The sequence below is a fragment of the Carlito syrichta genome, unplaced genomic scaffold, assembly GCF_000164805.1.
Source record: "Carlito syrichta isolate Samal-C Ts95f unplaced genomic scaffold, Tarsius_syrichta-2.0.1 Scaffold160356, whole genome shotgun sequence".
NCBI lineage: Eukaryota > Metazoa > Chordata > Mammalia > Primates > Tarsiidae > Carlito > Carlito syrichta.
In genome coordinates, this window is record NW_007104452.1 from 113,266 (window position 1) to 141,245 (window position 27,980).

The 27,980-nt window shown below is 36.8% G+C and overlaps 1 protein-coding gene across 1 annotated transcript in view; it reads right to left on the minus strand.

Moving 5' to 3' along the window:
• OXCT1 (3-oxoacid CoA-transferase 1) overlaps window positions 1–27,980 on the minus strand; it is a 159,271-nt gene that overhangs the window by 64,350 nt on the left and 66,941 nt on the right. Inside the window, exons 9-12 of the mRNA XM_008051085.2 lie at window positions 13,116–13,223; window positions 11,729–11,843; window positions 5,631–5,725; window positions 2,910–2,958 (exon numbers count right to left, since the gene is read on the minus strand). Of these exons, the coding sequence (XP_008049276.1) occupies window positions 2,910–2,958; window positions 5,631–5,725; window positions 11,729–11,843; window positions 13,116–13,223 (367 nt within the window). The remainder of the gene's footprint in view (window positions 1–2,909; window positions 2,959–5,630; window positions 5,726–11,728; window positions 11,844–13,115; window positions 13,224–27,980) is intronic.

Consider the following 27,980-nt stretch of genomic DNA (forward strand, 5'->3'; position numbering starts at 1 on the left):
CTTGAAGGACTAGTCTAATGCATTTTTGATAGGAAATTACCTGTAGGGAGATGGAGATAAAAAAGAAAGGGGACAGAACAAAAATCTGGTGAAAGGCACAGTAAGAGCAAAGGTATGCAGAAAGGAAAGAATGAGCCATAATTGAAATACACACAGCAGTCCAGTGTGGGTAGGCAACAGCACCCTTGTATGTTTCAGTAAAAGGTAAAGCCAGAAAGGTTGGTTGCAACCATCAGAGAGATATGGAATGCTGTGCTATTTGTACTTTAGACTTCAGGCCTGTGATTCTTCAGATGTAAAATATATACCTCTAGAGCAGGGTGCCTGTGATTCTTCAGATGCAGTACATAGTCCTCTAGAGTAGGGTTTCTCCACCTCAGCACTATTGACCTTTGGGGCTGGATAACTCTTTGTGAGGGGCTGTTCTGGTTGCTGTAAGACGTTTGGCAGCATCCCTGGCCTCTATCCACTAGATGTAAGTCACACAATAAAAAATGTCCCCTGGGAGTAAAATCACACCCTGCCCCAATCTATTGAAAATCACTACTGTAAGAGAGAACATGGCGGGGGCGGGGGGAGGCAAGGGTTATTTAGCACCCATGAGATTAATAAGATGATTCTTCCTAAAGCAATTTTAATCAAAGGTAAATCATTTCAAACATTATTGGTATATTAAAATAAGAAAACATTAAGAATGCAAAATGCACATTTATATAAAAGAAAAAAAGGGGGGCCTTATTAGAAATTTTATAACTTCATCAGATTACTGCAGGCTAGAGCCCAGATCTCTTCATAGGACCTCTGAAATGTTCCGAGTGCTACTATCTGCACGTCTATAAAAATCAGTTATCAGTAGATATAGCTCAGTGTAGAAAGAAAAAAGGGCAGGGCTCAGAAGCAGGAGACTGTGTGTGAGTTCAACTCCAGTAATGTTATCTTGAACACGTAACTTCATATTCTAAATCTGTTTCCCAATCTGTATAACAAAGTTTCATTTGAGCCTTAAATGGTATAATACATGTGAAGAGTATGTTCTAAGTCAAATAGTGCTGTACAAGTGGCAATTCATTTTTACATAGTCTTATGAGACTATTATTTTAAAAGGAGATTCTTGGAAAGAGTCCCATTATTATTTTGAAATTTTAATATACCAATTATATCCAGAAACATAACTTTGTATTCAATCAAAGGGATTTCCATTAAAATTCTCTCAAATTAACACAAATAAGAAGCTGAATTTCCAGGTAATTTCTAGGCAATTTGGGGAACTGAAATTCATATTTATATTCTAGGTTCTCTAGCTCAAAGTATTTCCTTCCTAATTTAGATAGCTCTAAATTCAAAAGCATCAAAAAATTCCAAAAAGGTCTTTGATGAGTTAAAATATTATCAAACTAATTTGGAGCTTGGCTTCCCATAAGCAATGAATTCTTGTTTTACAAAGCAGTTTAAGATTCTGTATGATATTTCAGAAGTTGAAATAGAAAACTGGTGGCTTCATTAGGACTGAGCTATTTTTAAGCTCAATGGACTCAGAAGCGCCTACTGTCCAACTACATTGAAAAGATTAGCTACTTTTACATGGAAAGTAGGTTTTATGAATTCAAGCCTGAAATTTGGAAAATGGAGTTATTCATTTTGCAAATAACTCACTAACATCATAAATTAATTAAACCAAGCAGCAAATATTTTCACAGATCAATGAGTTATTGCTAAAGGGTATGGTACTATCAAATTACAGCCTTGGCTAAATGTCACTGCTGTATCACAGTGGGCCTTTCAGAGTTGAGTCGTGTTAACTAATTCAACTATTCAACCAGAAGGTGTTTTACTTTCAAAAATTCTAAGTATCAAACATCAATTCTACTTGGCAGTTGGCCTTTATGTTCAGCTCATATTACTTCTCTTCTGAGACTTACACATACTATTTTTGACTGCAAAGTAATACTTTTGTGGGGGTAGGATAAATAAGGGCACAGAAAATCATGCCAGAACCTAAAAAAATAGCTTCTAGTAGACAGTTCCATTCCAAGGTTGACCACCAGCCCCAACATAATGGCAGTGTTGCCTCAAGCACAGGCAGTGATCATGGCCAAAAGGCCCGACCTGCTCTTCCTTCTCTAGGCTGCAAATCTATGTGACTCTAAATCTGAGTTGAAGAAAATGTTATAATAACAGGCAATATAGATGAGTGTGGGAATAAAGGAGAAGACAAGGCTTATGTTCCCACTAGGTTGTACTGAGTGGCAGAGTGCCTTCTTAATCACCCTGGTACTTTTGGAAGATGCATTTCTGCTCCAATGAGGATTAGAGGACAGTAAGCATCACCGACAACAAAAATACCAAGGGGCTAGATCTTTTATTTCTGCTGCTTTGGATCCGTTACCATCCTTTTTCATCTTCAGAAAGCTGACCTATTTTGACTTGGGATCGGCAAATTGGAGGCATAGGCAAGAGACCCAACAGAGGAGACCCTCACCCAACCAGTCTGCTGAAAGTCAGCTGTGTTCCCCTTAAAGGCCTTCTCCTACCGCTGTGTCCTCAAGGCCCAGGGGTGATAATAATACCCTGTGAGATTTTACCCTGTCTGTACCCTTATAAGTTGTCCCTTCCATTAACTCTCAATTGCCCCATTTGAGAGTGTACCCTGTTTATAGGCAGGACCCATCAAAGTTCTTCCATTAAATGTAACTCCACCTGCATTTTCTCTTTTTCTTAGTCATTCCCAAATGAGAAGAGACCTCATAGAAGGTCTAGAAAGGCTTATCTCCTCTCCCCAACAATAAATACTGTGTAGTACTCTCCAGGAAAAGACAAAGAATTGAGTCTAAATTCTGACTATTGTTGGCACAGAACTAAATTAATAGCAAAGAAAAATGCCAAAACCAATTTGTAATAACTAAGTTTACCTGCATTGATTAGATCTGCATCAGCTTCATGTTGCAATGGATATGGACCCTGTCAAATATAACATATATTCAATTAACAAGAGAAGATTCTCACTGAATTATATATTAAACTGTAATGTAAATGGCTTCTCTATAAGCCCTAGTTTCAGCTCTGTTTCTCATATTAATTAGTCTTCTGTGCACTAATAGTTGTGATCGGGAAAATGAAAAAATTTTCTAAACATTACCTGCTTGACAAAAATGCTATGCTATTGGAGATATAGGTCAATAAAACAAAAAGTAATTATTTAGTACTTACTACAAAATGTTAGGTTATTAGAAATATAGGTCAGCCGGGCTCGGTGGCTCAGCCTGTAATCCCGCGCCCTTGGGAGGCTGAGGTGAGTGGATTGCCTGAGCCCGCGGGTTCGAGATCCGCCTGGGCAGCAAGACCTCATCTCTACAATAAATCAAAAAATCAGCCGGGCATGGTAGTGCATGCCTGTAATTCCGGCTACTCAGAAGGCTGAGGCGGAAGGATCGCCGGAGCCCAGCAGGTTGAGGCTGCGGTGGCCGGGAGCAGCCACTGCACTCCAGTCTGGGTGACACAGTGAGACTCCAACTCAAAAAAAAAAAAAAAAAAAGAAATATAGGTCAATAAAACAAAAAGAAATTATTTAATACCTACTATGTACCACTGTTATTCAAAACCTTTTTGGTAGGACCAATGAAGATAAACTATCGCATTATTTGGCTAGAAGGACCTGGAGAGGCAAAGTTTCAGTTTTCTGATGTGCAAGACATAAAGGTCTGAATCTGGAGTCTTGCTTCTCACTACACATAAAGTTTTAAATACTTATATCGTTATGTTCCCTTTGCCCAGTTATTCTCAGTGTTTTTTTGTTTTTGTTTTTGTTTTTGGTTTTGCATATATTTTTTAAGTCAACGCTAGTTATTTGGTTGTTTTTTTTTGAGTTGCAGTCTCACTCTGCTGTCCAGACTGGAGTGCAGTGGCATTCTCCTGGCCACCGCAGCCTTGACCTGCTGGGCTCCGGCGATCCGTCCACCTCAGCCTTCCAAATAGCTGGAACTACAGGCGCATGCTACCATGCCCGGCAATTTTTTTGATTTATTGTAGAGATGAGGTTTCGCCAAGTTGTCCAGGTGGGTCTCGAGCCCGCAGGCTCAGGTAATCCACTCACCTCGGCCTCCCAAAGCGTGGGATTACAGGCTGAGTCACCGAGCCCGGTAACTCCAGTTATTTGAATGGGGTATGTAGTTTAAAAATATAATATATTAGCTGGGCTCGGTGACTCAGCCTGTAATCCCGCGCCTTTGGGAGGCTGAGGTGAGTGGATTGCCTGAGCCCGCGGGTTCGAGACCCACCTGGGCAACTTGGCGAGACCTCATCTCTACAATAAATCAAAAATTAGCCGGGCATGGTAGCGCGCGCCGGTAGTTCCAGCTACTTGGAAGGCTGAGGTGGAAGGATCGCCAGAGCCCAGCAGGTCAAGGTTGCGGTGGCCGGGAGCAGCCACTGCACTCTAGTCTGGGCGACGGAGTGAGACTCCAACTCAGAAATAAATAAATAAATAAATAAATAAATAAATAAATAAATAAATAAAAATAAAAATAAAAGTATAACATATTAAGGGAAAAGGGAGGAAAAAGAAAAAGGAGTAAAATGGAATCAGGAACGAGGATACACTGACTGTGAAATTTTTATATACGTTCGAAAGAGTAACCAAAAATTTATTCTATAAATAAAATAGCAACTAATGTTTCAGACCTATGTACATTTTACTTGAAACATTGTTATGTATCATTTACATAAACTTATTTCCCTTGTCTTCAAAATGAGAGTTAGTCACTCTAGATAATCTCTAAAGTACCCTAAAATGCAAATATTTGATTTCAATATGAATCTGCTTTTATCCAGATACATATCATTTTTGTGTCTTTGAAAATGTCATGATTATTGCCTCAGTCAGTATTGACTATTATGTCCATGACTATTTATATTTTAAATGCTGGATATACATTTTCTATGTATATAACTTATATTGGATTAACAGTTAAGATGTACTGAGAAATAATAAATGATTAAGAATATTATAAAATTGACAAACCATAAGTAATCTCTGCCATAGTTAATAATGAAAATAAAAATGTCATCTAGGAAGTAAAATATGTCTTAATTTTATTATAATATTGAATTTAAAATGTGGCCTAATTGCAGAAGATTGAGCTCATCTGAAAGGTTAGTCTTGAGTAAGAGAAAATTCTACTTTTTGGACAATATGGCCTCAAAAAAGAGTATCAGATAAGAATTTTTAAGGCTTTTTAAAGTAACCATTCAGAAGTTTACTGAATTTTATTTACCATAGTATTGTTAACAACCTTCATTATCTTGTTTAACCACAGAAGAGAGAGAAATAGTTAAACAGGAAACCATGAGGTCTCTCCAAAACAGGAACGATATGGAAGATGCAAGCTAACAGAATGACAAGGAAGAACACTCAAGAAACCCAGAATCTAAAACTACTAGCAACTATGTAATATACAATACTACATGCTAACAATTAACATCATTTTAAAGAAAATGTTAAATATTTTAAGATGATGAAAAATAAGATTGAAAACTTTAAGCTAACACTCTGTGATCAGAAGAAGATTTCACTAGGTGAAATATCTCATTCTCCATCAAGACTGGATAAAGAAAACCTTTAATTTCCATCTTACCAAACCCAGGACTCCATTTTCACTTTGAAGATGAACAGTCATATTTGGGCTGATAAAGTTGCTGGCCAGAAGAGGAATTCCTATGCCCAAATTAGCTGGAAAAAAAGGATGTTAAGGTCCAGCATACAAAAGGTAGAGAGATTATACCATACACCTTCTACATACATAAATCTGAACAGAATCCTTAAAGGAAATTTTCACTGAATGTAGTAACTGAATATATTATTCCAATCACCCACTGGGCACTATTTTATAATTTTTCAAAAGGAAAGTCTAATTAAGTCACAGCTTTTTCAGTAACATTAATATGCTTTACCACAAAGATATCAAAGTAGTAGCTTCAGAAGCTGGTCAAGAGATCATTTTAACAAAAAGTTTCATTAATGTGCTCAGCAAATCTGGATTCATGTATTATGACTGACATTATTAGACATGGCTTGACTTTTGTTTAAAAAATGATTTTCACTATTCAAAACTCTGGCTAAAAGATGAATTAATATTTGTCATCTTTATTAAATAACTGGGACTACTATTTTTAAATTTTAAAAAGTTTTCCAACAAAACGATCTACCTAAAAGTCAACTCCTTTGGTTCTCTGTGGTAATTCACTCATAACTGAATTTTCTCTGAGACAAAAGGAAGGAGGGGAAGGGAATGCATTTCAGCAAATACAGTTAAAGTGACATATAAAGTAGCTATGTTAAGGCCAGCTGAAGGTGTTGAATCCTCTTCCTTAGATGATCAAAACAGTGTCAACCCCAATTCTTTGCAATGGTATGGGTTCAATCCTACCTCTCAGACACAACAGGCTGAGCAGATCAGAGATACTCACACTGCCTGAAACTACTGCCACTACTGCACACCAAAGACCTCACCAGAATTAGCACAATCAGTGATGGGATCCTGACGAGATTTTAATAACAGTGAAATCATTATGTATCAAGGCCAGAAAAAATAGAGGTCATATGGTGCCATATTATAACTACAAAAGTCAGCAGGACAACTCAATGACTCAAGTTACCTCTTGTGAGTACAGTCTATGTGTATGAAGCTATGATGACAGCTACCTGGTTCACCTCTTAGCAAATCAGTCCAGTACAGTTTTATTGTACTTCATTTCTCATAATCATACAGAAATGAGCTGAGATATTTAATTCCATTCTGAGCACTTATTTTTAAGTTAGAGCAACCCAAATGACAAACTGTATGCTTCAACTTTTTTCATCATAGTCCACCATTTTCTCAGTTCTTTAATACTTTTGAGTAACTCAAATACAAGGAGAAGAAAGTCTGTGTAATTTGGGTTGAAAATGAGTAAGTAATATGGAAAGGCCTTTGATATGAACTGACTTGCAAATACTTTATATAGGCAATACAATAACAGTGAATAAATGACACCTTGAAGTCATTATCTAAAAATCAATATTATAGTGAGTGTTGAAATATTAATGGTAAGGCAAATGACTGAGGGTGAGAAGAAAGACTAGTGATTAACTTTCACCCCTACATCAACTTGGTTGATTCCCTATCTTGGTGAAGAGCTGGAAGGGAGACAACATGATATTCTTTTCCACCATGTGAACTCACACCATAACACAAGGTATAAACTGAAATTTTATTTAAATAAGTTGGAGTTAAAAAGAAAGAAAAAAAGTTTTCCCAGTGAAGATCACAGTCTGAAGGACTGATATTTATAAATTAGGGAAGCTTATAGAATGGAGACACTTGTCATGTTTCTAATTCTTCCTGCCCTAAGTCTTTAAGTATGGCTTTACTATATCCATCACTCAACAAATATTTATTTTATCTTATGCTATTGGGTATATTACTTATATAGTTCAATATCTGATGTATTGAAAACTAGAAAGTTGGTGAACAGATGCACTGTTATTTAAATGTGTTCAAAATCCAAATATTAATTATAATAAATTATGTCTACCCTACCTTTTTTTATAGTGCAGTAACTTTTTATTAATATCTTCAGACACATACACACTAAAATTGTGTTAGATATTGCTGGTATGGAAAAATAAAACAGAGAATTGTGGTCTCTTGACTGATGTTTTCAAGTGAATGTTGCAGAGCATTTTTAAAAAATTTATTATAGAGTTGTGGGGTACTGGTGAGGATTTAACTACATAAATAGGCTGCATGCAGGTGAAGTTTTGGCTTCTAGTCGGTCCTTACTCCCCGTGGTAGTGGACCCTTTGTGTTGTCACATGTCCCCCACCCTCCCAATTCCCTCCGTCCCCAAGCAGTGCCCAGCAACTGCCAATCCCATCCTTGTGCTAATGTGACTGGTAGTCAGAGTCCATTTATGAATTAGAACATGCGGTATTCAGTTCTTTGATTCTGTGATAGTTTAGGTAGTATAATGGTCTCCAATTGCACCCCAGTTGTTGTGAAGGCCATGACTCTATTCTTCTTTATGGCTGTGTAATACCATATCGTGTATATGCACCACATTTTCTTCATACAGTCCACTTTTGATGGGTTGGTTCCATATTTTTGCTACTATGAATAGTGCGGCAATAAACATGTGTGTACAGGTATTTTTTTTTTGGTAGAGCAATTTATGTTCCTATGGGTGTATTCCCAGAAGAGAGACTGCTAGATCATATGGAAGATCAATTTTTAATTCTTTTAGGAATCACCACATTGCTTTCCATAGAGGTTGACTAGCTTACAGTCTCACCAACAGTGTACAAGCATTGCCTTTTCTCTGCAGGCAAATAAACACCTGTTGTTTTTTGACTTATTAATGATACCCATCCTTACCAGTGTTAGGTGGTATCTCATTGTAGTTTTGATTTGCACTTATCTGCTGATTAGTGAGGCTGAGCATTTTTTCATGTGACTGTTGGCTACTTGTATGTTATCGTTTGAGAAGTGTCTGTTCATGTCCTTTGACCACTTTTTAATGGAGTTGCTTGTTGTTCCTTTCACTTCATTTGTGTTCCTTGTAGATCCTAGATTTAAGGCCTTTGTCCAATGCATAATTTGCAGATATTTTTTCTCATTCTGTGGGCTGTCTTTATTCTCTTGATGGTTTCTTTTGCTGCGCAAAAGCTTTTCAGTTTGATGAGGTCCCATCTGTCTATCCTAGTTTTTGTAGCATTTGCTTTTGGGAACCTGATCATGAATTCATTGCCCATTCTGATGCTCAGAATGTTCCCTATGTTTTCTTCTAGGAGTCATGTAGTTTGTGGTTTTATGTTTAGATCCTTGATCCATTTTGAGTTGATTTTTGTATAGGGTAATAGGTAGGGATCCACTTTCATTCTTCTGCACATAGTTTTTTCAGCACCATTTGCTAGATATGGTCTCCTTTCCCCAATGATTGTTATTGATGGCTTTGTCAAAGATGAGTTGGTTGAGACACCATATTTTTACTTCCAGAATCTGTATCCTGCTCCATTGGTCCATGTGCCTATTCCTACACCAAAATCATGCCATCTTGGTTACTGCAGTCTTGTAATAAAATCTGGAGTATGATACCTCCCACTTTGTTCCTTCTGCTGAGGTTTTTTTGGCTATTTGTCCTCTTTTTTTGTTTCCATATGAATTTTTGTATTGTTGTTTCCAGGTCTTTGAAAAATGATGCTGGTAACTTGATAGATATTGCAATGAATCTGTAGATTGCCTTGGTTAGAATGGACACCTTGACAATACTGATTCTTCCAATCCATGAGCATGGAATGTTTTCCCATTTGTTTGTGTCATCCTTGATTTCTTTGAGCAGTGTTTTGTAGTTCTTGTGGTAAAGGTTTCTCCCTCTCTGGTTAGGTGGATGCCAAGGTATTTGTTTTTTGTGTGTGACTCTTGTGAATGGGATTGTGTTTTTAATTTGGTTCTCCACCTGCTATTTGTTGATAAATATAAATGCATCAGACTTTTGTATGAAGATTTTGTAACCCGAGACTTGACCAACATCACTTATCAGTGCAAGGAGGCTTTTGACAAACTTCCTGGGGTTTTCTAAGTGTAGAATCATATCGTCCACAAAGAGGGATAGCTCAACTTTCTCTATTTTTAATTGGATACTCCTGATTTCCTTCTCTTGCTTGATTCTTTGGCTAGGACTTCCAGTACTATGATGAATAGGTATGAGAATAGGCATCCTTGTCTTGTTTCATTTCTTAGGGAGAATGCTTGCAGCTTCTACCCATTGAGCAAAATGTTGGCTGTTAGTTTATCATAGATAGCTCTTATTGTCTTGAGGAATCTTCCTTCTATGCCTAGGTGTTAGAGTTTTTATTAAGAAGGGATACTGACTTTTGTCAAATGCTTCTCCAGCTAATGAGATAATTGTGTAGTTCTTGGTTTCACATCTGTTAATGCACTGAATTATGTTTATAATCTTTCAAATGTTGAATAAGCTCTGCCTGGTCAGTTTAGAGTTTTGATTTCTTGTTGTTTCAACATTGGGAGGTTTTGCGATACCAGAAAAGCCTTCAATTCATTTAGATTTTCTAGTTTCTTTTGCAAACAAATGCTTACAGTAATCTCTGATAATCCTTTTTTTAAAAAAGTTTATTAGAGAAAGAAGAGAGGAAACAAAAGACTAGCAAACGTTTTGTACCAGAAAGGCCAAGTTTTGTACCAGAGGAAAGTTTCATACCAAAGAAAAGTTTTGTACCAGAAAGGCAAGACTCAAAAAGGAAAGACTGTAATCTGATAATCTTTATAATTTCTTCAGAGTCAGTTGTGACATCATCTTTTTCATTTCTAATTGTGTTTATTTGGACTTCTCTCTCTCTCTCTCTCTCTCTCTCTCTCTCTCTCTCTCTCTCTCTCTTTTCGTTAATTTGGCTAAGGGTCCATCAATCTAACTTTCAAAGAATCAGCTTTTTGTATTGTTAATCTTTTCTATGATATTTTTGTCTTCTATATCGTGCAATTGTGACTTTATCTTCGTGATTTGGATTTTTCTACTGAAATTAGAATTTAGATGATCATGCCTTTCCAACTCCCTTAGGTGTGATGCTAGGCTGTTTACTTGAGATCTTTCTATTTTCAAAAATGCAACGCTATGAACTTTCCTCTTAACACTGCTTTTCTGGCATCCCAGAGATTCTGATGCGGTTTTGTTTTTTCTTTGTTTTTGTTTGTTTCCAGGAATCATTTTATTTCTGTCTTGATTTCTGTGTTGACCCAGAAGTCATTCAGTGGCATGTTGTTTAGTGTCCGTGTCTTTGTGTGTTTTGGGGGGATATTGTTGGTGGTGATATTTATTTTTATTGCACTGTGATGTGAGAAAAAGCATGACCTCCTTTTTTTGTTTTTGACAAAGTAAAGCAGAATTTGAATCATTCACTGAATACTCTTACAAAACATTACACATAGAAGTATACTCATGGGGTCTTGTCAAAAGATGAAGGAGTTGCCAGGCTCGATGGCTCAGCCTGTAATCCCGCGCCTTTGAGGCTGAGGTGAGTGGACTGCCTGAGCCCGCAGGTTCGAGACCTGCCTAGGCAGGCGAGACCTCATCTCTACAATAAATCAAAAAATTAACCAGGCATGGTAGCACGTGCCTGTAGTTCCAGCTACTTGGAAGGCTGAGGCGGAAGGATCGCCGGAGCCCAGCAGGTCGAGGCTGTGGTGGCCAGGAGCGGTCACTGCACTCCAGTCTGGGCGACAGAGTGAGACTCCAACTCAAAAAAAAAAAAAAAAAAAAAAAAGACGAAAGAGTTGTTAAGAGGTTGGATCTTATGTAGCAATGAGTATGCAAATACCAGAATACAGAGAAAGTAAACAACACTGGTTATCTAGGAATTCTGGGGCTTGAAAACTCTCATCTTGGGTAATCTTTTTTCCCAATAATCTCTAGTTAAATGCAAAATTATATAGAATTCCATTATATGTTAGAAAATACTAAGTAAATTGGGGGTTGCCATTTTGTTTTAAGGAAGCAAATAGTTTAGCATCCCAAATTCATAAATCTTGATATATTTGGGTTTTATGCACATTTTGTAAAAAAAATTGATTAATTGCTTTAGAAGTTACCAAGGACAGAAATAAAGGAGACCTAGTGGTTTGATAAATATGGGAAAAGCAAGAGCTATATCTTGGTCTAGTCTCAGAAGGATAAAGGATACCATACATGCCATCCTCGAACTCAAGAGCTGCCCGCTTGATGATGCGTTCCCTTACATTATCTCCAGGTTTAGTAGACTTGGCTTTTCCATCTCCCTCTTTCCGGATTGATAAGCGCTTTAAATTAAACAGAAAAAAATTATTCATGGTTGAAATTATGTTTTATATTTCATCACTGGTGATACATAAAATTTTACTAGAAAAAAAGAATTAGCTCTCTCCCACTACTCTGAGACAAATCTGCAATACACCTTAGAGTTTAAAAAGTGAATAACATGGGTGACATTTGATGACAGAAAAAAATTTTTGAGAAGTAAATGAAAGTGGTCAGATTTCTTTGAAGGGAAGATATGCTGCTATGTCTATTTGAAGCAAATAATATCACTGTTACTCTCACACTGACTACTATTACTGTTACTCTTAAGACTCTTGCAACTAAATTATCCTCAGGGGCTCAGGGATTGATCAAAAGAAAGAAAAAGAAACAAACCTTGTGAATCTATTTTTCAGGGCTATCAGAATGTGTTTACCAGGCCTCACTTATGCCAACTGCCTATTTTCACCTGCAGAGTCTAGACTAGTTTTGCTATAAGTGCATCAAAGGAATCATAGAAATCCCCAGAAATCAACCAGAAAACTATTTCCTTTCCTAAATCTCCTCAACACAAACTCTGGTTCCTGCTAGCCAAGGTCCCATCCCAACTCTGTGAGAGGCCCCTTACTCTAGATTTGAAGTGCAAAAGTCATTCTGCTTGATGACTGATAAAGTAGTAGTTATCTCTGGTGTTTTGATATGCCCTACTTTATGTCTATTCCATTGCTGATCCCTAGACCTGTCTGAATCTTGATATCTTGATATCTCTGGCCAGCTGGCCAATCTCTATGCTCTCACTGGATTTAGAATACCTCTAATACTCCTGGTATCCACTCCTTGACACAATCTCAAACCCACCAGTTGCCTACAGCACAAAACTAATTGGAAATTATGTTATTTCTGTACTCTATAAAAGTGCAAAGTAACTTCAAGATAGATTGTGATATTTGTGAAAAATCAACCATTAAGACTTCAGGAAGGGTTAAGTCACCAAAGACCTGATTATTTCTTCTCTACTCTCTAAGACATCCAGCAAAACTGTGTATCATAAGTTAGGAGAGTTACAGAAGACTGGTAGACACAGACTAGAGAATCACAAAATAATGATAAAACCTTGTGAAGACAAGGCACTGTTTGGCTGAACAGTGGCACTTTCAAGAACGAAAGAGAAGCTCCTATTTGGATCTAAAACCAGACTTCCTGCTTTGTTCCAATTCCCTATCATCTGGAATGGCTCCAGGGATATCTCTGGTAATCAGATTCATAAATATCAACAAAGAAGTCAAATCAATTACCTCAATTCTTTTCTCATATTTTTCTCCCTTTATAAGGCGATGTACATAAATCTGAGGAATATGGATGTCTTCTGGAGCAAATGATCCAATATCTACAATTTCTTCTACCTAGATAAAGAGAAATTTTTAAAAATTAGATAGTGAAAGTTTAAACTAAACTTTTTATTAATTAAAAAGAAGCAAACTATATGCATTTTGCCTACAACTTAGGTTGGATACACGATGTAAATATACATACATATGGGAGAATATGCACATGTATCTATGCATATATGTGCATCTGTGTGTGAATGTATAATGTATATAATATCTTCTGGACCCACAAAAGAGAAGAAATTCAAACAGATTGTGCCTAAACATAAAATAAAAAATATAAGGCTCCAGAATTTAGTCTTTGCTTAAAAGAATCTGTTACAAATTTGACAAATGGCTTGTCAGTACAGCTGCTTGAACTTTCACAAATTGCAGCTCAACTATGCAAAACTTGAAAGCACATTTCTTAAACAAAGATTTTAAAAATTAATGGTAAATTTATCATATCAAAGACAAAAATCTATAACAACATCTGCCTGGCCAATTGAAGAGTTTTTTAAACATAGACACAAATGCTATTTGTAACAGTTTTTAATTATCCCTGTTGTTAGCTTCCTATTCATGATAGAACTGTAATTGCTGATATAATTTACTTAACGACAGATAATTAATTTCAATATGGCAATTTCAAAATGGAAATACGAACTAATAACTAGAAATACTTTATTTAATTAGAAGTAAAGTTATTCACAGGGAATAAGGGCATTTTATAGCAACGTAGTATGTCCCCAAATTAGTCTATTTTAGAATTCCTTTTCAAAATATAGTTTTTTTTAATACCCACATAAGAAATCACTCTGACAAAGTTGAAGTAAAACTAAACTCGACATTGTTGTTGTCAAAGAATTAGCTTTTTGGTGCCAAACACACTCACACATACACACATCCATATCTTTACATTGTAAGTGACTACTCAGCTTAATAGATAACATATCTAAAACAAATAATTATTTGCTTACATGAACTGACTTACACAAGGAGAGCAGTATTGAACTCTCCAGAAGAAATAGCCCTCCTTATGCTGTATTACTATGACATGCCCTCACCAGGCTCCTCCTACAGTGAAAGGATACCAGGGAATTATAGGAGACATTTTAATTATTGTGCAATGCCCTCAAATAGCTGAAAAAGGCCAGATCGTGGTAGATAAAAGCCATCTTCTTTGATACACAAAAGAATCTTGACCAAAAATCTATTTTAAAAATCCCAAGGAATAGTCAGTAAACATGCAAGCATCTGAGGTGAACTACTCGGTAGAGCTGAATCTGGGGAGGAGTTTGAGGGAGACACTTAACACTGTACTCTGTCTTCCCTCCAAACGTCTCTGTGCTCCAATATTCTCTATCTGAGACAGTGACCAGGAAAAGGGGAGGTACAGGTGTGAAGTGCAGAGCAGCTAAACACTGTTGATGCCAATGGAATTCCTAATGGAATTTTCAGCCATTAGGGCTCAATTCATGTCTTTACATATATTCAATTCAAGCCTTAAAAGAAGTACTTTACTTTAAAACTGTGTTTATACGTTAATCTATTATCCTGAAGATAAATATGAAGAGTTATTATATACAATATATGAAAATATCAACCCACTGTATCTATTGAATTGAAAACAACCTAAATGGTCAACCTCAGGAAAATGGGAAAATAAATATGGTGTATACACATGGTAAATCAATATTATGCTCTCACAATACTTAACAACATCTCATAACTTAATGCTTCATAAAAATGAAAGATTTTTACATAAGTAAGTATTTACAGACATGTACATTTCTATACCTACAAAAGATAAAACACATTGAAATGCTAATAATTTTTATCTCTTTGTGATAGTACAAGTTACTTTTGTTTCACTTTTACTTTTGTTTTGCTTTTTTATAATCAAGGTGGGGAAAAACTACAAATGTTACATATTTTCAAAAGATCCAATAGACACCATGTTTTCAAAACTAGGCAATACATAAGTGAACCATGTGATGAATCCCACAATTAGTAGTTAGACATGTATCAATGAGAACATGCTAAAAAGGAAATTGAAATTCTAAAAAAAAATCCTTGAAGTTTCTAAACTCTAAAAGCAGTCCCAACTTCATGAAGTTCACTAAGGAAACCCTTTCCTTGTCTTTGAAGCTCATAATGTGAATTGTTCTCCACACCTAATCCTGCTCCAGAAGGTCAGACCCTCAGATGTTTTGCTTGAGTTATTACAGCAGCTTCCTAATTGGTTCTCCTACTTCACCCTCTATTATAGCAAGGAACATTTAAAAAATAAAATAAAAATAAAGCAGTACTCCTCATGCAAACCAGAAACACGGAGGGTAACCAGTCTCTATTTTCTTCTGGTTCCACCAAAGGAAGTTTCAACAAAAATCAAATCAAGTCAAAGCTTCATTTCCATGGGAAATTACAGCATAATTTTCCCAACAAATAGAGAGAATGAACACGTCCTGGTAAAAGCAGGAATGATAAGCAAGAATCTGGATAAACATAATCAGTTCCATGCTTTATCATCCTAATATTAATAATTTTCATATTGAAGAAAGTTCATGTGCAGCATTTGTCAAAATAATATCAGCACTCAATGGTATTGAAAATGTCTATAAAAGAATAAGGCTCTCTCAGAGTTAGTTAGCAGAGTTAATGGCAAAGAAAGAAAATACTTAAAGTACAAACCAAAAGAAGATAGCATATGTTTCCAGACAATCTGTAAAAGAGTTTAAAAGTTAATTTTAAAAAATACTGAAGATGCAGAACTATCTTAATGCTAGCTATTGAAAAAAATCAACGACTTCTGTGCTGGTTTTGTGTGATCTTGAGAAAGAACAATAAAGACGCATTGGGAGTATTACAAAGTCTAGTGAGATCAGTTAATAATGTGAGAGTCAAAGGAAATCTAAAAACAAAACAATGAATATAATGAGCTCGTTAGGGAAAAAGTGAAAATAAAAGATCTCAAGAGCCCTCACTAAAGATGGCAGAATGTACCTCCGAAAATTAGAAGTGGGTAAGACAGAGGACAAAGGAAAAAGAAAAAGCCTCAGGGCAAAGCAACGGGCAGATGTAAGTGCCCTCAGAAAAGATGAGGATGAAAGAAAGGTAGCTATGAACAACCCAGACTTCTACCTGGCACTCTGAATAGTTCTCAGGCAGCACCACCTGGTACAACTAAAAAGCCAGACACTTGAGGTTTCTCTAATTGGTACTTGTCTTTAGTCATTAACAGGAGAATAGAGGTAAGGAAATGTAATCGTTATAGATTTAAACTTTATATTAAAAGATTCCTCTCTCTGCCCTGCACCCCCTCTACTTGATAACTCTGAAAAAGTTTTATTTTAAAGCTTGGAGAGGAATAAGAATTCATCCCTTGGTGGCGATGCTTCTGTATTTACTTGGCAAATATTATTTATATCTCAGGTAAGGGAACAGAGGAGCTGCAAGGCAATAATGTTCTCATTTTTATTTTATTTTAGTGACAACCTCAATCCGTTATAGACACAAAAATGGGCCCACCCCTAAAAGTTGTTAGTGAAAAATGCTGCACACCTGCAAAACTCTGTGTGTGATACAAAGAGAAGGCTGTTGAGGAAGGAAAAAGAAGACTCACAGTCCAGATTTTCTTCCTGAGTCATTTTAACTTTCAAAAAAGTTTAGAAGGAACATTCTTCTTTTGCCAAAAAATAAAAAGCAGACAACAACAAGCAATAATGTCTCGAATCATGAGAAACACCCGAAATAGCAAAAAGCTGTGTAATGCTGGAGAAAAAGAAGGAGGCAATGAGCAATAACAGAGAAAGTTATAAGTTAGATGCAGTCGTGCTCTGGCTGCTAGTTTAACCCAAAGAATGAGTAAGGTGAAGAGGAGAGGTGACTAAGTCCTAGTGTTCAACAGATCAGCAGGGTCACCATAGTTAATAATCTTCTGTACCTTTCAAAATAGCTGGAAGAGAATCATTTGAAAGTTTCTAGCATAAAGAAAAGATAAATATTCAAGGTGATGAATATTTCAATTATCCTGATTTAATCTTTATACATTATATAAATATGTAAAATAAGGACATGTACTCTAAAAATATGTACATATATTATGTACCCAAACAAATTTTTAAATAACATTTTTTTAAAGAGAGGAAATGTGAAGACAGGGGAGATCCAGCATGTAAAGCTTCTTTCTCAAAAATCCAAAGGAAAGAAAAAAAAATCCAAAGGAGCAAGAAAGTAAATATTTTCTTAAATTTCATACTAAGGGATAATATAACCAACACAAAAATATAGGAGAAAATAGCTTAAAAAGCCATGGATAGATACACATGGTCTTAGATGCCTATAAGGAAATATACAAAGTCTGAAGATGAGTGATTATCAATGAGTTTGCAGCCTTAAAAACAGTGGTAAATATGATTGTATAGTCATTATTGAAACAAGGTAAACTAGATCACATGGCAACAAACATTCTACAATGCCCAGTGAAAATAAGCTGAGAAAAGAATATGGTCTGTCAAGAATATGCACATGCCTAGGAAGCCATAGATCTAGGAATGAAATGTAGCAAAGAATAGTTAAAGTATGATTAAAATAATATCACACTGATGGCCATACAATCAAATTGCTCACCAAACCAAAGATATAGATGATATGTTTTTAAGAGAAGGAACAAAATTGGTTCTGAAATAAGAAAGAGATGTCAATTATTTGAACATCCCTGTTCATTATATTCTGTTGATAAATTCTGTATTGCCTTCTGACAAGCTCTGTTTTTCAGAATGAAACAGTGAGAAAAATCAAGATTCAGGACTGTGAACCAATAAGAACAAACATCTTCGTAAGATAGAAATGATGGAAATCTTGAGAAAAAAATGACAGTGAAAAATTAGAATCTGTAATAGACAAGGAAGTGAATTCTGCACATACACAGAAATGTGTCTCAGTCTTTAAAGAATATATTTCAAAAAGTACAGAAAAAAGAGAAGCAGGATCAAGTGGTTAGAAACTCAAAATGACAAATGGGCTTATAAAGGATATAAGAATCTCAAAACTTCTATTCTGACAATATTAAAATGGATCATCTTGATGAGGAAGAGAAAGATATACAAAGAAATGAATATATTCACATGCATAGCTTTGTGTTTCCTCATATTTTAAAAAAGCTCATCTAAAAGAGAGACATGATTGACTTAAAACAAACGAAAGTCACATGAAACCTTAAGAGGTCTGTCAAAAGGTGCAAAATTGGAATGAGATGTCCAAAATGCTAAAGATCATGAAAGGGCAGCTTTGGGGACAAATTTGTTGTTGTTGCTGCTGGAGAATTTAGAGAAACCCCTGTTCTTGGTTTGATATATTTGGTCCTATCCTATTCAAAATCTTTGTCAAATTTTAATGAAGATAAGGAGAGATCAGCATTATGTTAAGGGGCAAGGGTCTGGATGCATCCCTGTCTTTAATAAAGCAGATAATCTGAGGCTCATGCCTCTAAGTGTTTAGCAAAAGTTTAGGTAATAAAAACCATATCCAGGGAGTCTAACCACTCTTTTAAATGTTCCAAGAGTAGTCTGCCCCTGGAATAAACCAATATGTTTCTATTACAATTATTAGGAATCAGTTTCTTTCTTGCAATCATTACCATTAAAATACAGTGCCTGAGATAAAATTCTGTCTGGTGTTAGGAGCAAATATAGTTGTATTTCACTTGATTATTAGTTTCTCTTTAAACTACATTCCTTTTAAACTATTAACTATACAAATACATATTTTAATCTTTATTTGGCATCTCATTGCTCACGTATGTTTGCCATTATATTATTTTTAGTCCAGTCCTAGCTCCACTGCACAACACTACCATTCCTTTTCTTTCTGCTTACATGCCTACTTTTAATTGATACTAACTTGTCTATTTTCTATGTCTCATAAAATTGAATCTTTTCTATGTCTTATAAACTACTTTATCTCACCCTCTGAAACAAAACAGAAAATAATTAAGTAGCCTGTTTTTCAAACTGGAACCTGGCACAAGGCCAGGGAGAATAGCTAAGACAATGAAGACAGAAAATGATCTCTACTGGTCAGGAAAATAAAATGGACCAATGTTAACTGAATGGAATTCAGCAGCGATCAAAGTTAATATTGTAAAACAATACCTGGTCTCACAGTTTTTTGAAAAAGAAATAAAAGACTTTAGCTAACCATCAACACAAAGACTATAATGTGACACACATGACCCAAAACTTCAGGAGTCTTCCTTATTCCATATACTGTCCAACCTCTGACACCTTCAACCCAATGTGTCTCATTACAAAACAAAAACAGTCCTTCCTCCCTATAATACCTCACTTAAAAACATGGAATGAGAAGGAAAATAAATAAAGCAGTTTGAACTCTTTAGAAGAAAAGTTTTATCTGAAAGAGCAATTTATTAAATCTATGACTAGTAGCAAGATTAATAACTTTTATTTCACATTTTTATGTTTTAAAACTTCTAGCTTATATTAATCCCCCCAAATAGAAATATTAATTACTTCAAGAACCAATCCCAATAGTTTCTGTAATGTGGAAGAATTGTTAAAAAAAAATTAAGCAGTTTAAGAAAGTATTATTTTCCTTTCCACGGACTCTAAAACCAAGTCCAAACATGGTACTTTGATAGCACTTTAAAAAAAAAGGAAAAAATGTTGTTTTCTTCTGAGATGAGGTTTCACAATGTTGCCCAGACTTGTCTTAAATTCCTGGGCCCAAGTGGTTCCTTCCTCTTCAGGCACCCCAGTAGCTGGGATTACAGGCACACACCACTGTGCTCGGCTGCTAACATTTTTTGCTTACCCAAAAATGCCAATCTTTACCAAATGTGTGACTTAATAACATTCAGGCATAGTCTAAATAACTAAATTTCATTTGCTATATCTCTTTCTAAAAGGAAATTTTATTAGGACTGTAGCAAATCCAGAGAAATAATTAAAATGACTACATCTACCCAAAAGGAATTAAAATACTTCTAACATGTTCATTCAAAACACCAGTCTTATCTATAATAGCAAGAAAAAAAAAAAACACCATTATCACATACCCCAAGGAAAACAGAAAGACATGATATAATTAATTAAACTAGAAATATTTTTCAAAAAAGATAGTTACAGAGGAACAGGGAGAGAAAGAAAGTTTGTGTTGGGTTTTACAGCCACAGAAAAATTGCCTATCAGTGATGCTAACTAAAACTTGAAAAAGTTACTCTTTGAGACTGTTTTCTTCAATTTGGGACTGTTAATCATCCCTGGAGCTTTTTATAATGCAAGAACAAAGTTATTTAACACATACACTGCAAAGTAAAATTGAGTTAAATCCTAGCATTTTCAGCACATAGTTAATGACTGCTAAATCTAACAGAGATTGTGACTTAGATTCAGCATGGGAATGACTCAATAATCCCTAAATTTAAAATGATTTAGCATGTGAGGTAGAATAAGCTTTCTTTATTCATTTTATCTTTTAAATGTTCTCCATATGTTTTCATTTCTGTGGAGCAGTAAACAAAGTTGAATCCCACTTATTTCATTAAGAAAATTAAAATGTCATGTTTGTTTTCCCTGATTTAGTATAAGTGAAGTAAACACAAAATACAAAAATAAACTCAAAACAAAATATTCTCTCTCCTCTCTCTGTTGTTCAATTTTTAAAAAACTAGACTTAAGTCCTAAAAGAAGTTCAAATATATATATCACATTCTCAGCTATGATTTTAGCATTCAGATAAAAGGGCCCTTCTGTCAGTACAAATAGTGAGACTCACAATTAATTTTATCTCCAGCATCACTTGGTTCAGTTTTCTCTAACAAACTGAATTTCAATACCTAGTCATCACTAGGAAAGCAGGGCCAGTCCTAACCCTGTGGTATAAAATTAAACAATCACAACTTTAAGCTGTTGGAACTTTAAATTATTCTTTTTTTTTTTTTTTTTGAATTGGGGTGTCACTCTGTTGCCCACGCAGGAGAGCAGTAGCACTATCTTGGCTATGACATTCTCCACCTGCCAGGTTCAGGTGATCCTACCACTTCAGCTTTCGCTAGAACCACACCATGTGCTACCACGCCCAGCTAATTTTTTGATTTATTGTAGAGACAAGGTCTTCCCATGTTGCACGGGCTGGTCTCAAACTCCTGGGTTCAGGTAATTCTCTCACCTCAGCCCCCCAAAGTGCTGAGATTACAAGCGTGGGCCACTGATCCTGGCTATATATTATTCTGAGCCTTGAGAGGAATGTGGCTGGTTATACAGCGTTAAGTCCCAAGACATGCAGATACAACCTGTATATTTTTTTTCTGTAAATAATTAGAAAGACCAAACAGTGCCAAAGATAGGATCCCCTCAGTTCACTAACCCTCTTCATGGAATAATAAAATAGTCTTCTTTGGAATATAGCAATCTGTGACCAATCAAGTCACTGTAACATATGCACTGGTCTTGTATAGAAAATTTTGTACTCCTGCTGAAATTTCTCTCTCTCTGCCCATATAAGTGAAACCTTAACTTCTCCACTTTGGAACACTGATCCCATTCATTTGCAATCAGTATCTCTTAAGTAGCCATCCTCAAGTTTTGCAGTCTAATAAACTCTATATGTTTTCTGAATCTCATTATTTAAGGTTGATAGTGGCCATCATTCAGACGATGACAAAAACCTACTATGAGTAAAGCTGATCAAGCTGTCAAATCCAAAATGTGTTCTTGGCATGTACATTAATCCCCAGAACTCAACACCATATTTGAAAAGTTAAGAATGAGCCGGGCTCAGTGGCTCAGCCTGTAATCCCATGCCTTTGGGAGGCTAAGGTTAGTGGATTGCCTGAGCCCGCGGGTTCGAGACCCGCCAGGGCAGCGAGACCTCATCTCTACATAAATCAAAAAATTAGCCGGGTGTGGTAGCGTATGCCTGTAATTCCGGCTATTCAGAAGGCTGAGGCGGAAGGATCACTGGAGCCCAGCAGGTTGAGGCTGCAGTGGCCGGAAGCGGCCACCGTACTCTAGTCTGAGCGACAGAGTGAGACTCCAACTCAAAAAAAAAAAAAAGAAAGAAAAGTTAAGAATGACAATTAGATGGCGACAGGGCAACCCGGTCTGTGAAGCCCTCTGCAAAGGAGATCTGCAGTGGGTCTCTGACTCTTGCCCCGGGGGGCTGCGAACCCCAACATCACAGCCTGCTCTACATATGGAGCTCAGCTGTTGCCACTGCTGGGGCATCGCAACGGACTGGACAGTCACTGCAGCGCAAACGGTGCCGCCGCCGCGGCCCCCCCCCACCGCCACAGCCTCGGTGACGGCAGTAGCACATTGTACCACCCAGGCCGGAGGCGATTCACCTCAAGCCCCTTGAGGGAAGATCTGCTGGGATCGCTGCCACCTCTCCTGCAACCAAGACGTCCTGCCCAACCGCCATAAGTCTCCTCTTGTCTGCCCTGAGGTAGGCAGCCATCTTGTTCCTGTCCGGCCCCACCCCCTCTGGGGAGAGCAGCTGAGATAGCACCACCTGCTGGCGATTCAAGGTAACAACACCGAAACGGGAGAAACAAGCTTGATAAAGACATAGACCAGAGTGGTGAACGGAGGGTAATCTGAATTGTCCTTCACAGCAGACCAGGGGTAACTGACCCTAACTACAAACTAATTTACCAGCTCGAAAAGAAAGCTAGAAATCAGAATTGAAAGGACATTGGACTTAAACGAAGAGTCCCAGAGTGTGCTTCATTGATTCTGTTAGTTTAATGACTTAATTCTATTCCTCTGTATTGTTCCTTTTTTATTTTTTCCTCTTCCTTTTCTTCTCTTTTCTTCTCTCTGTAAACCATATCTTTGTATAGAGGAACAGCACACTAATAAGGTGGTTGGATAGCTGGTATGTTAGCATCACTATATGTTTTATTTTTTATTTTTTGTATGAGAGTTGGTTCGTCTGTAGCTGTGGTATATTGTTTTTATCTGTTTCAGTATAGGCCTCTCTCTCTATTTGTTGGTATACTCGTTTGTTTCCCCCTTACTCCTCTATCTCTCCACTCCCCTCTTCAACCCACTATCTACTCCATTCTCTCCCCTCTGCTAACCACATTTTATTTCAGGGAGTAAACCTACAGCCCCACTGCACGGACAGATTCCAAGGCAGTGGGAAGTGGGTTCCACATGATCCACACACCTGTCAGCGGATAGCAGGACCTGCAGATAGATTTTGAATCACAGCTCCCCGCTTAAGTAAATCTCAAAACTGCAAAAAGGACCACCTCCAACCTACAGTGCAACTCCAGAATTAAACAAAGTAAGAGGGCATACATAAAGAATAGGACATTGAACAAACAGAAGTAAAACCAATCCCTTTACTCCTGAATAACAGAATTAAAGAAGACGGTGACGTGAAGGGAAGGAAAAAGTACGGAGAGGGAAAAACTGCACAAATGAAGAAAACCAAAAGAAGAATATAGGTCTCACACAGACCCCTGGGAAATCAGACACTGAGAAAACAGATTCTGGAACACAAACAATGAAGAGCCCCCAGAATGACTGGTTACATGCAACAAACCCAGACATCAAGACATGAATGGAGAAAATTTTAAAAATTTAGGAGAGACAAGAGGAAAATAGGAAAGAGCTGATGTCAGAAATGACCGCAGTAAAGAATACTGTGATGGAAATGAACAACAGACTAATAAGCATGGAAAGCAGAATCAGCCAAGCAGAGGAAAGAATCTCAGAGCTCGAAGACCAAAACATAGAACTAACCGAAACTGTCAAAAGCATAAAAAAGAAGCTCAAAAAGACAGAACAAAACCTTCAAGAGATGAATGATCACTTCAAGAGATCAAACCTTCTTGGGCTTCCTGAGGCAGAGAGAGAAACAGAAGCCACACTGGAACAAATATTTCATGAAATTATTCAAGAAAATTTCCCTCATCTCATCAAGGATGAAAAAATTCAAACACAGAGATTCAGAGAACCCCTGCAAAACAACAAATGAGAAGACCAACTCCCAGACACTATTATAATAATTCGCCTAAACAAAGTAGCTATAAAAGAAAAAATCCTAAAGGCAGCAAGAGAAAAAGGCCAGACTACTTACCAGGGAAAACCAATTAGAATAGCAGCAGATTTATCCACACAAACTCTTCAGGCCAGGAGAGCCTGGAGCCCTATCTTCAAAGTTCTAAAAGATAAACAATTTCAACCAAGAATAACCTACTGAGCCAAACTAAGCTTCATTAGTGAGGGAGAATTGAAATCTTTTCCAGATATCCAATCCCTAAGAACCTACGCTGCCACCAGACCACCTCTACAAGAAACACTTAAGAAAGTACTGAACATAGAAGAAAAAGAAAAAAGAACAACAGTATTCTTCACAAGAGTACAGGCAAAAGTTTAAAAACACACATGAACCAACTCCAAAACCCAAAGAAGACAACAAACTAACAGGAACAACTCTGTAAGAACCTTATGACAGGGATCAACTCTTGCATTTCAATTATTAGCCTAAATGTGAATGGACTAAATGCACCACTGAAAAGACATAGAATGGCAAAATGGATAAAATATCATCAGGCAACAATCTATTGCCTTCAAGAGACTCACCTCACTAGAAAGGACACCCATAGACTCAAAGTAAGATGATGGGAAACAAACTTTCAGGTGAACAGAACACAAAAGAAAGGAGGAGTAGCGATTTTAATCTCGGACAAAATACCCTTCAAGCTATTATAAATCAAAAAAGATGCAGAAGGCCACTACATAACGATAAAAGGCTCAATCCATCAACAAGAAATATCTATCCTAAACATATATGCACCAAACATAGGTGTACCAACTTTCATAAAGCAACTGCTAGGAAAACTAAAGAAAGATATTGACTCTAACACTATCATAACTGGGGACTTCAATACCCCACTCACAACCCTAGACAGATCATCAGGACAAAAAATCACCAAGGAGATCCGGAACCTCAATGTGACTTTGGACCAAATGGATTTAATTGATACCTACAGAACACTCCATCCAAAGACCACAGAATACACATTCTTCTACTCATTCATCAGCACATGGAACATATTCTAAGATCGACCACATCCTCGGCCATAAATCAAGCATAAGCAATTTAAAAGGACCGAAATTCTACCGTGCACCTTCTCGGACCACAGTGGAATAAAAATAAACATTGACACCAACAAAGTCCTCCCAAAACCCACAAAGACATGGACACTAAACAGCATGATGCTAAACAACTCCGGGGTCAATGATGAAATCAAAACAGAGATCAAAAGATATCTGGAAACAAATGAAAATGAAGAAACTTCTTACCAAAATCTCTGGGATGCCCTGAAAGCTGTAGTAAGAGGGGAATTTATATCCCTACAAACACACATGAAGAAAATGGAAGGAACAGAAATTCACAACCTAACAAACCACCTAAAGAAGCTGGAAAAGCAAGACCACAAAAACCCTAATTTCAGCATAAGAATCCAGATCACCAAAATAAAAGCCCAAATCCAGGACATAGAAGACAAAAAGATACTACAAAAAATCAATGAAACAAAAAGCTGGTTCTTTAAAAAGATAAACATGATCGATGGTCCCCTAGCTAGACTGACCAAGAAAAAACGAGAAAAAAACCAAATAAGCACAATCAGAAACACAAAAGATGAAGTCACATCTGACCTGGAAGAAATACAAAAGATCATTAGAGACTACTATGTACACTTGAATGGAAACAAACTTGAAAACCTTAAGGAAATGGAGAACTTTCTGACATTACACAACCTACCTAGGTTGGAACAAGAAGAAATCGAGACCCTAAATAGACCAATAACAATCAAGGAAATCGACTACGTAATAAGAAAACTTCCTACAAAAAAAAAGCCCTGGTCCAGATGGCTTTCCAGCAGAATTTAACAAGACATTTAAGGAGGAGCTGATACCAATCCTACTGAAGGTATTCCAGGCAATTGAAAAAGATGGAACTCTCCCCAAATCATTTTATGAAGCCAACATCACATTGATACCCAAGTCAGGTAAAGATCCAACAAAGAAAGAGAACTACAGGCCAATATCTCTGATGAACATAGATGTTAAAATTCTCAACAAGATCCTAGTAAACCGGATTCAGCAATACATCTCAAAAATCATCCACCATGACCAAGTAGGCTTCATTCCTGGGATTCAAGGCTGGTTCAACATTTGTAAAACCATAAATGTAATTAAATACATCAACAGATGTCAAAACAAAAAACACATGATCATATCATTAGGTGCAGAAAAAGCTTTTGATAAAATCCAGCACCCCTTCTTGATAAAAAACCCTTGAACATCTAGACATACGGGGAACATACCTCAAAATAGTAAAAGCCGTCTACGAGAAACCCACAGCCAGCATACTCCTAAATGGACAAAAATTGGAACCAATTCCCCTGAAAACTGGAACTAGACAAGGATGCCCACTCTCACCCCTCCTGTTCAACATAGTATTGGAAGTCCTGGCTCGAGCAATCGGAGAAGAGGAGGCAATCAGAGGTATCCAAATAGGAAAAGAGGAAGTCAAGATATCTCTCTTTGCAGATGATATGATTGTGTACCTTGAAAACTCAAGAGAATCTGTCAAAAGCCTCCTTACATTGATAAAGTCCTTTGGCAAAGTCTCAGGATACAAAATAAATGTACAAAAGACAATCGCATTTCTCTACACCAATAATAAACAAACAGAAATCCAAATAAAAAACACAATTCCGTTCACAATAGCCACAAAAAAAATGAAATACCTTGGCATTTTCCTAACCAGAGACGTGAAAGACCTTTACAGTGAAAATTACAAAACACTGCTCAAAGAAATCAAAGGTGACACGAACAAGTGGAAAAATATCCCATGTTCATGGATTGGAAGAATCAACATTTGTGAAGATGTCCATCTTACCTAAGGCAATCTACAAATTCAATGCAATACTCATCAAATTACCAACAACATTCTTCTCAGACCTAGGAAAAAAAACACAGGAATTCATATGAAAATACAAACATCCAAGAATAGCCAGAACAATCCTCAGCAAAAAAAAAAAAGCAGGTGGTATCACAATACCAGACTTCAAACTTTACTATAAAGCTACAATCATCAAAACAGCTTAGTATCGGTACAGGAACAGGCATATAGATCAATGAATCTCAAAGAATTGAGATTCCAGAAGCAAAACCTCAATTTCTCAACCAATTCATCTTCGACAAAGCCCCCACCACCTACCACTGGGGAGAGGAGAATCTATTCAGTAAATGGTGCTGGGAAAACTGGCTGACCACATGCAGAAGATTGAAACAGGACCCCTATCTATCCCCATGCATAAAGGTTAACTCCAAATGGATCAGAGACCTAAATGTAAAACCTCAAACCATAAGAACCTTAGAAAAGGAAGGAAATACCCTCATGGAAATCGGAACTGGCATCCAATTCCTGAACAAAACCCGAAACCCACAGGTCGTAAGAGAGAAGATAGACAAGTGGGACCTTATTAAACTGACAAGCTTCTGCAAAGCCAAAGAAACCATCAAGAGAGCAGGGAGACAGCCTACAGACTGGGAAAAAGTATTTGCCAACTCCAGGTCTGACAAAGGCTTAACATCCTGGATCTACAAGGAACTGAAACGTACTGAAAAGAAAAAAACAAACAACCCCATTATAAAATGGGCAAAAGATATGAACAGACACTTCACAAAAGAAGACATCCAAGCAGCCAACAAACACATGAAGAAATGCTCAACTTCACTAATC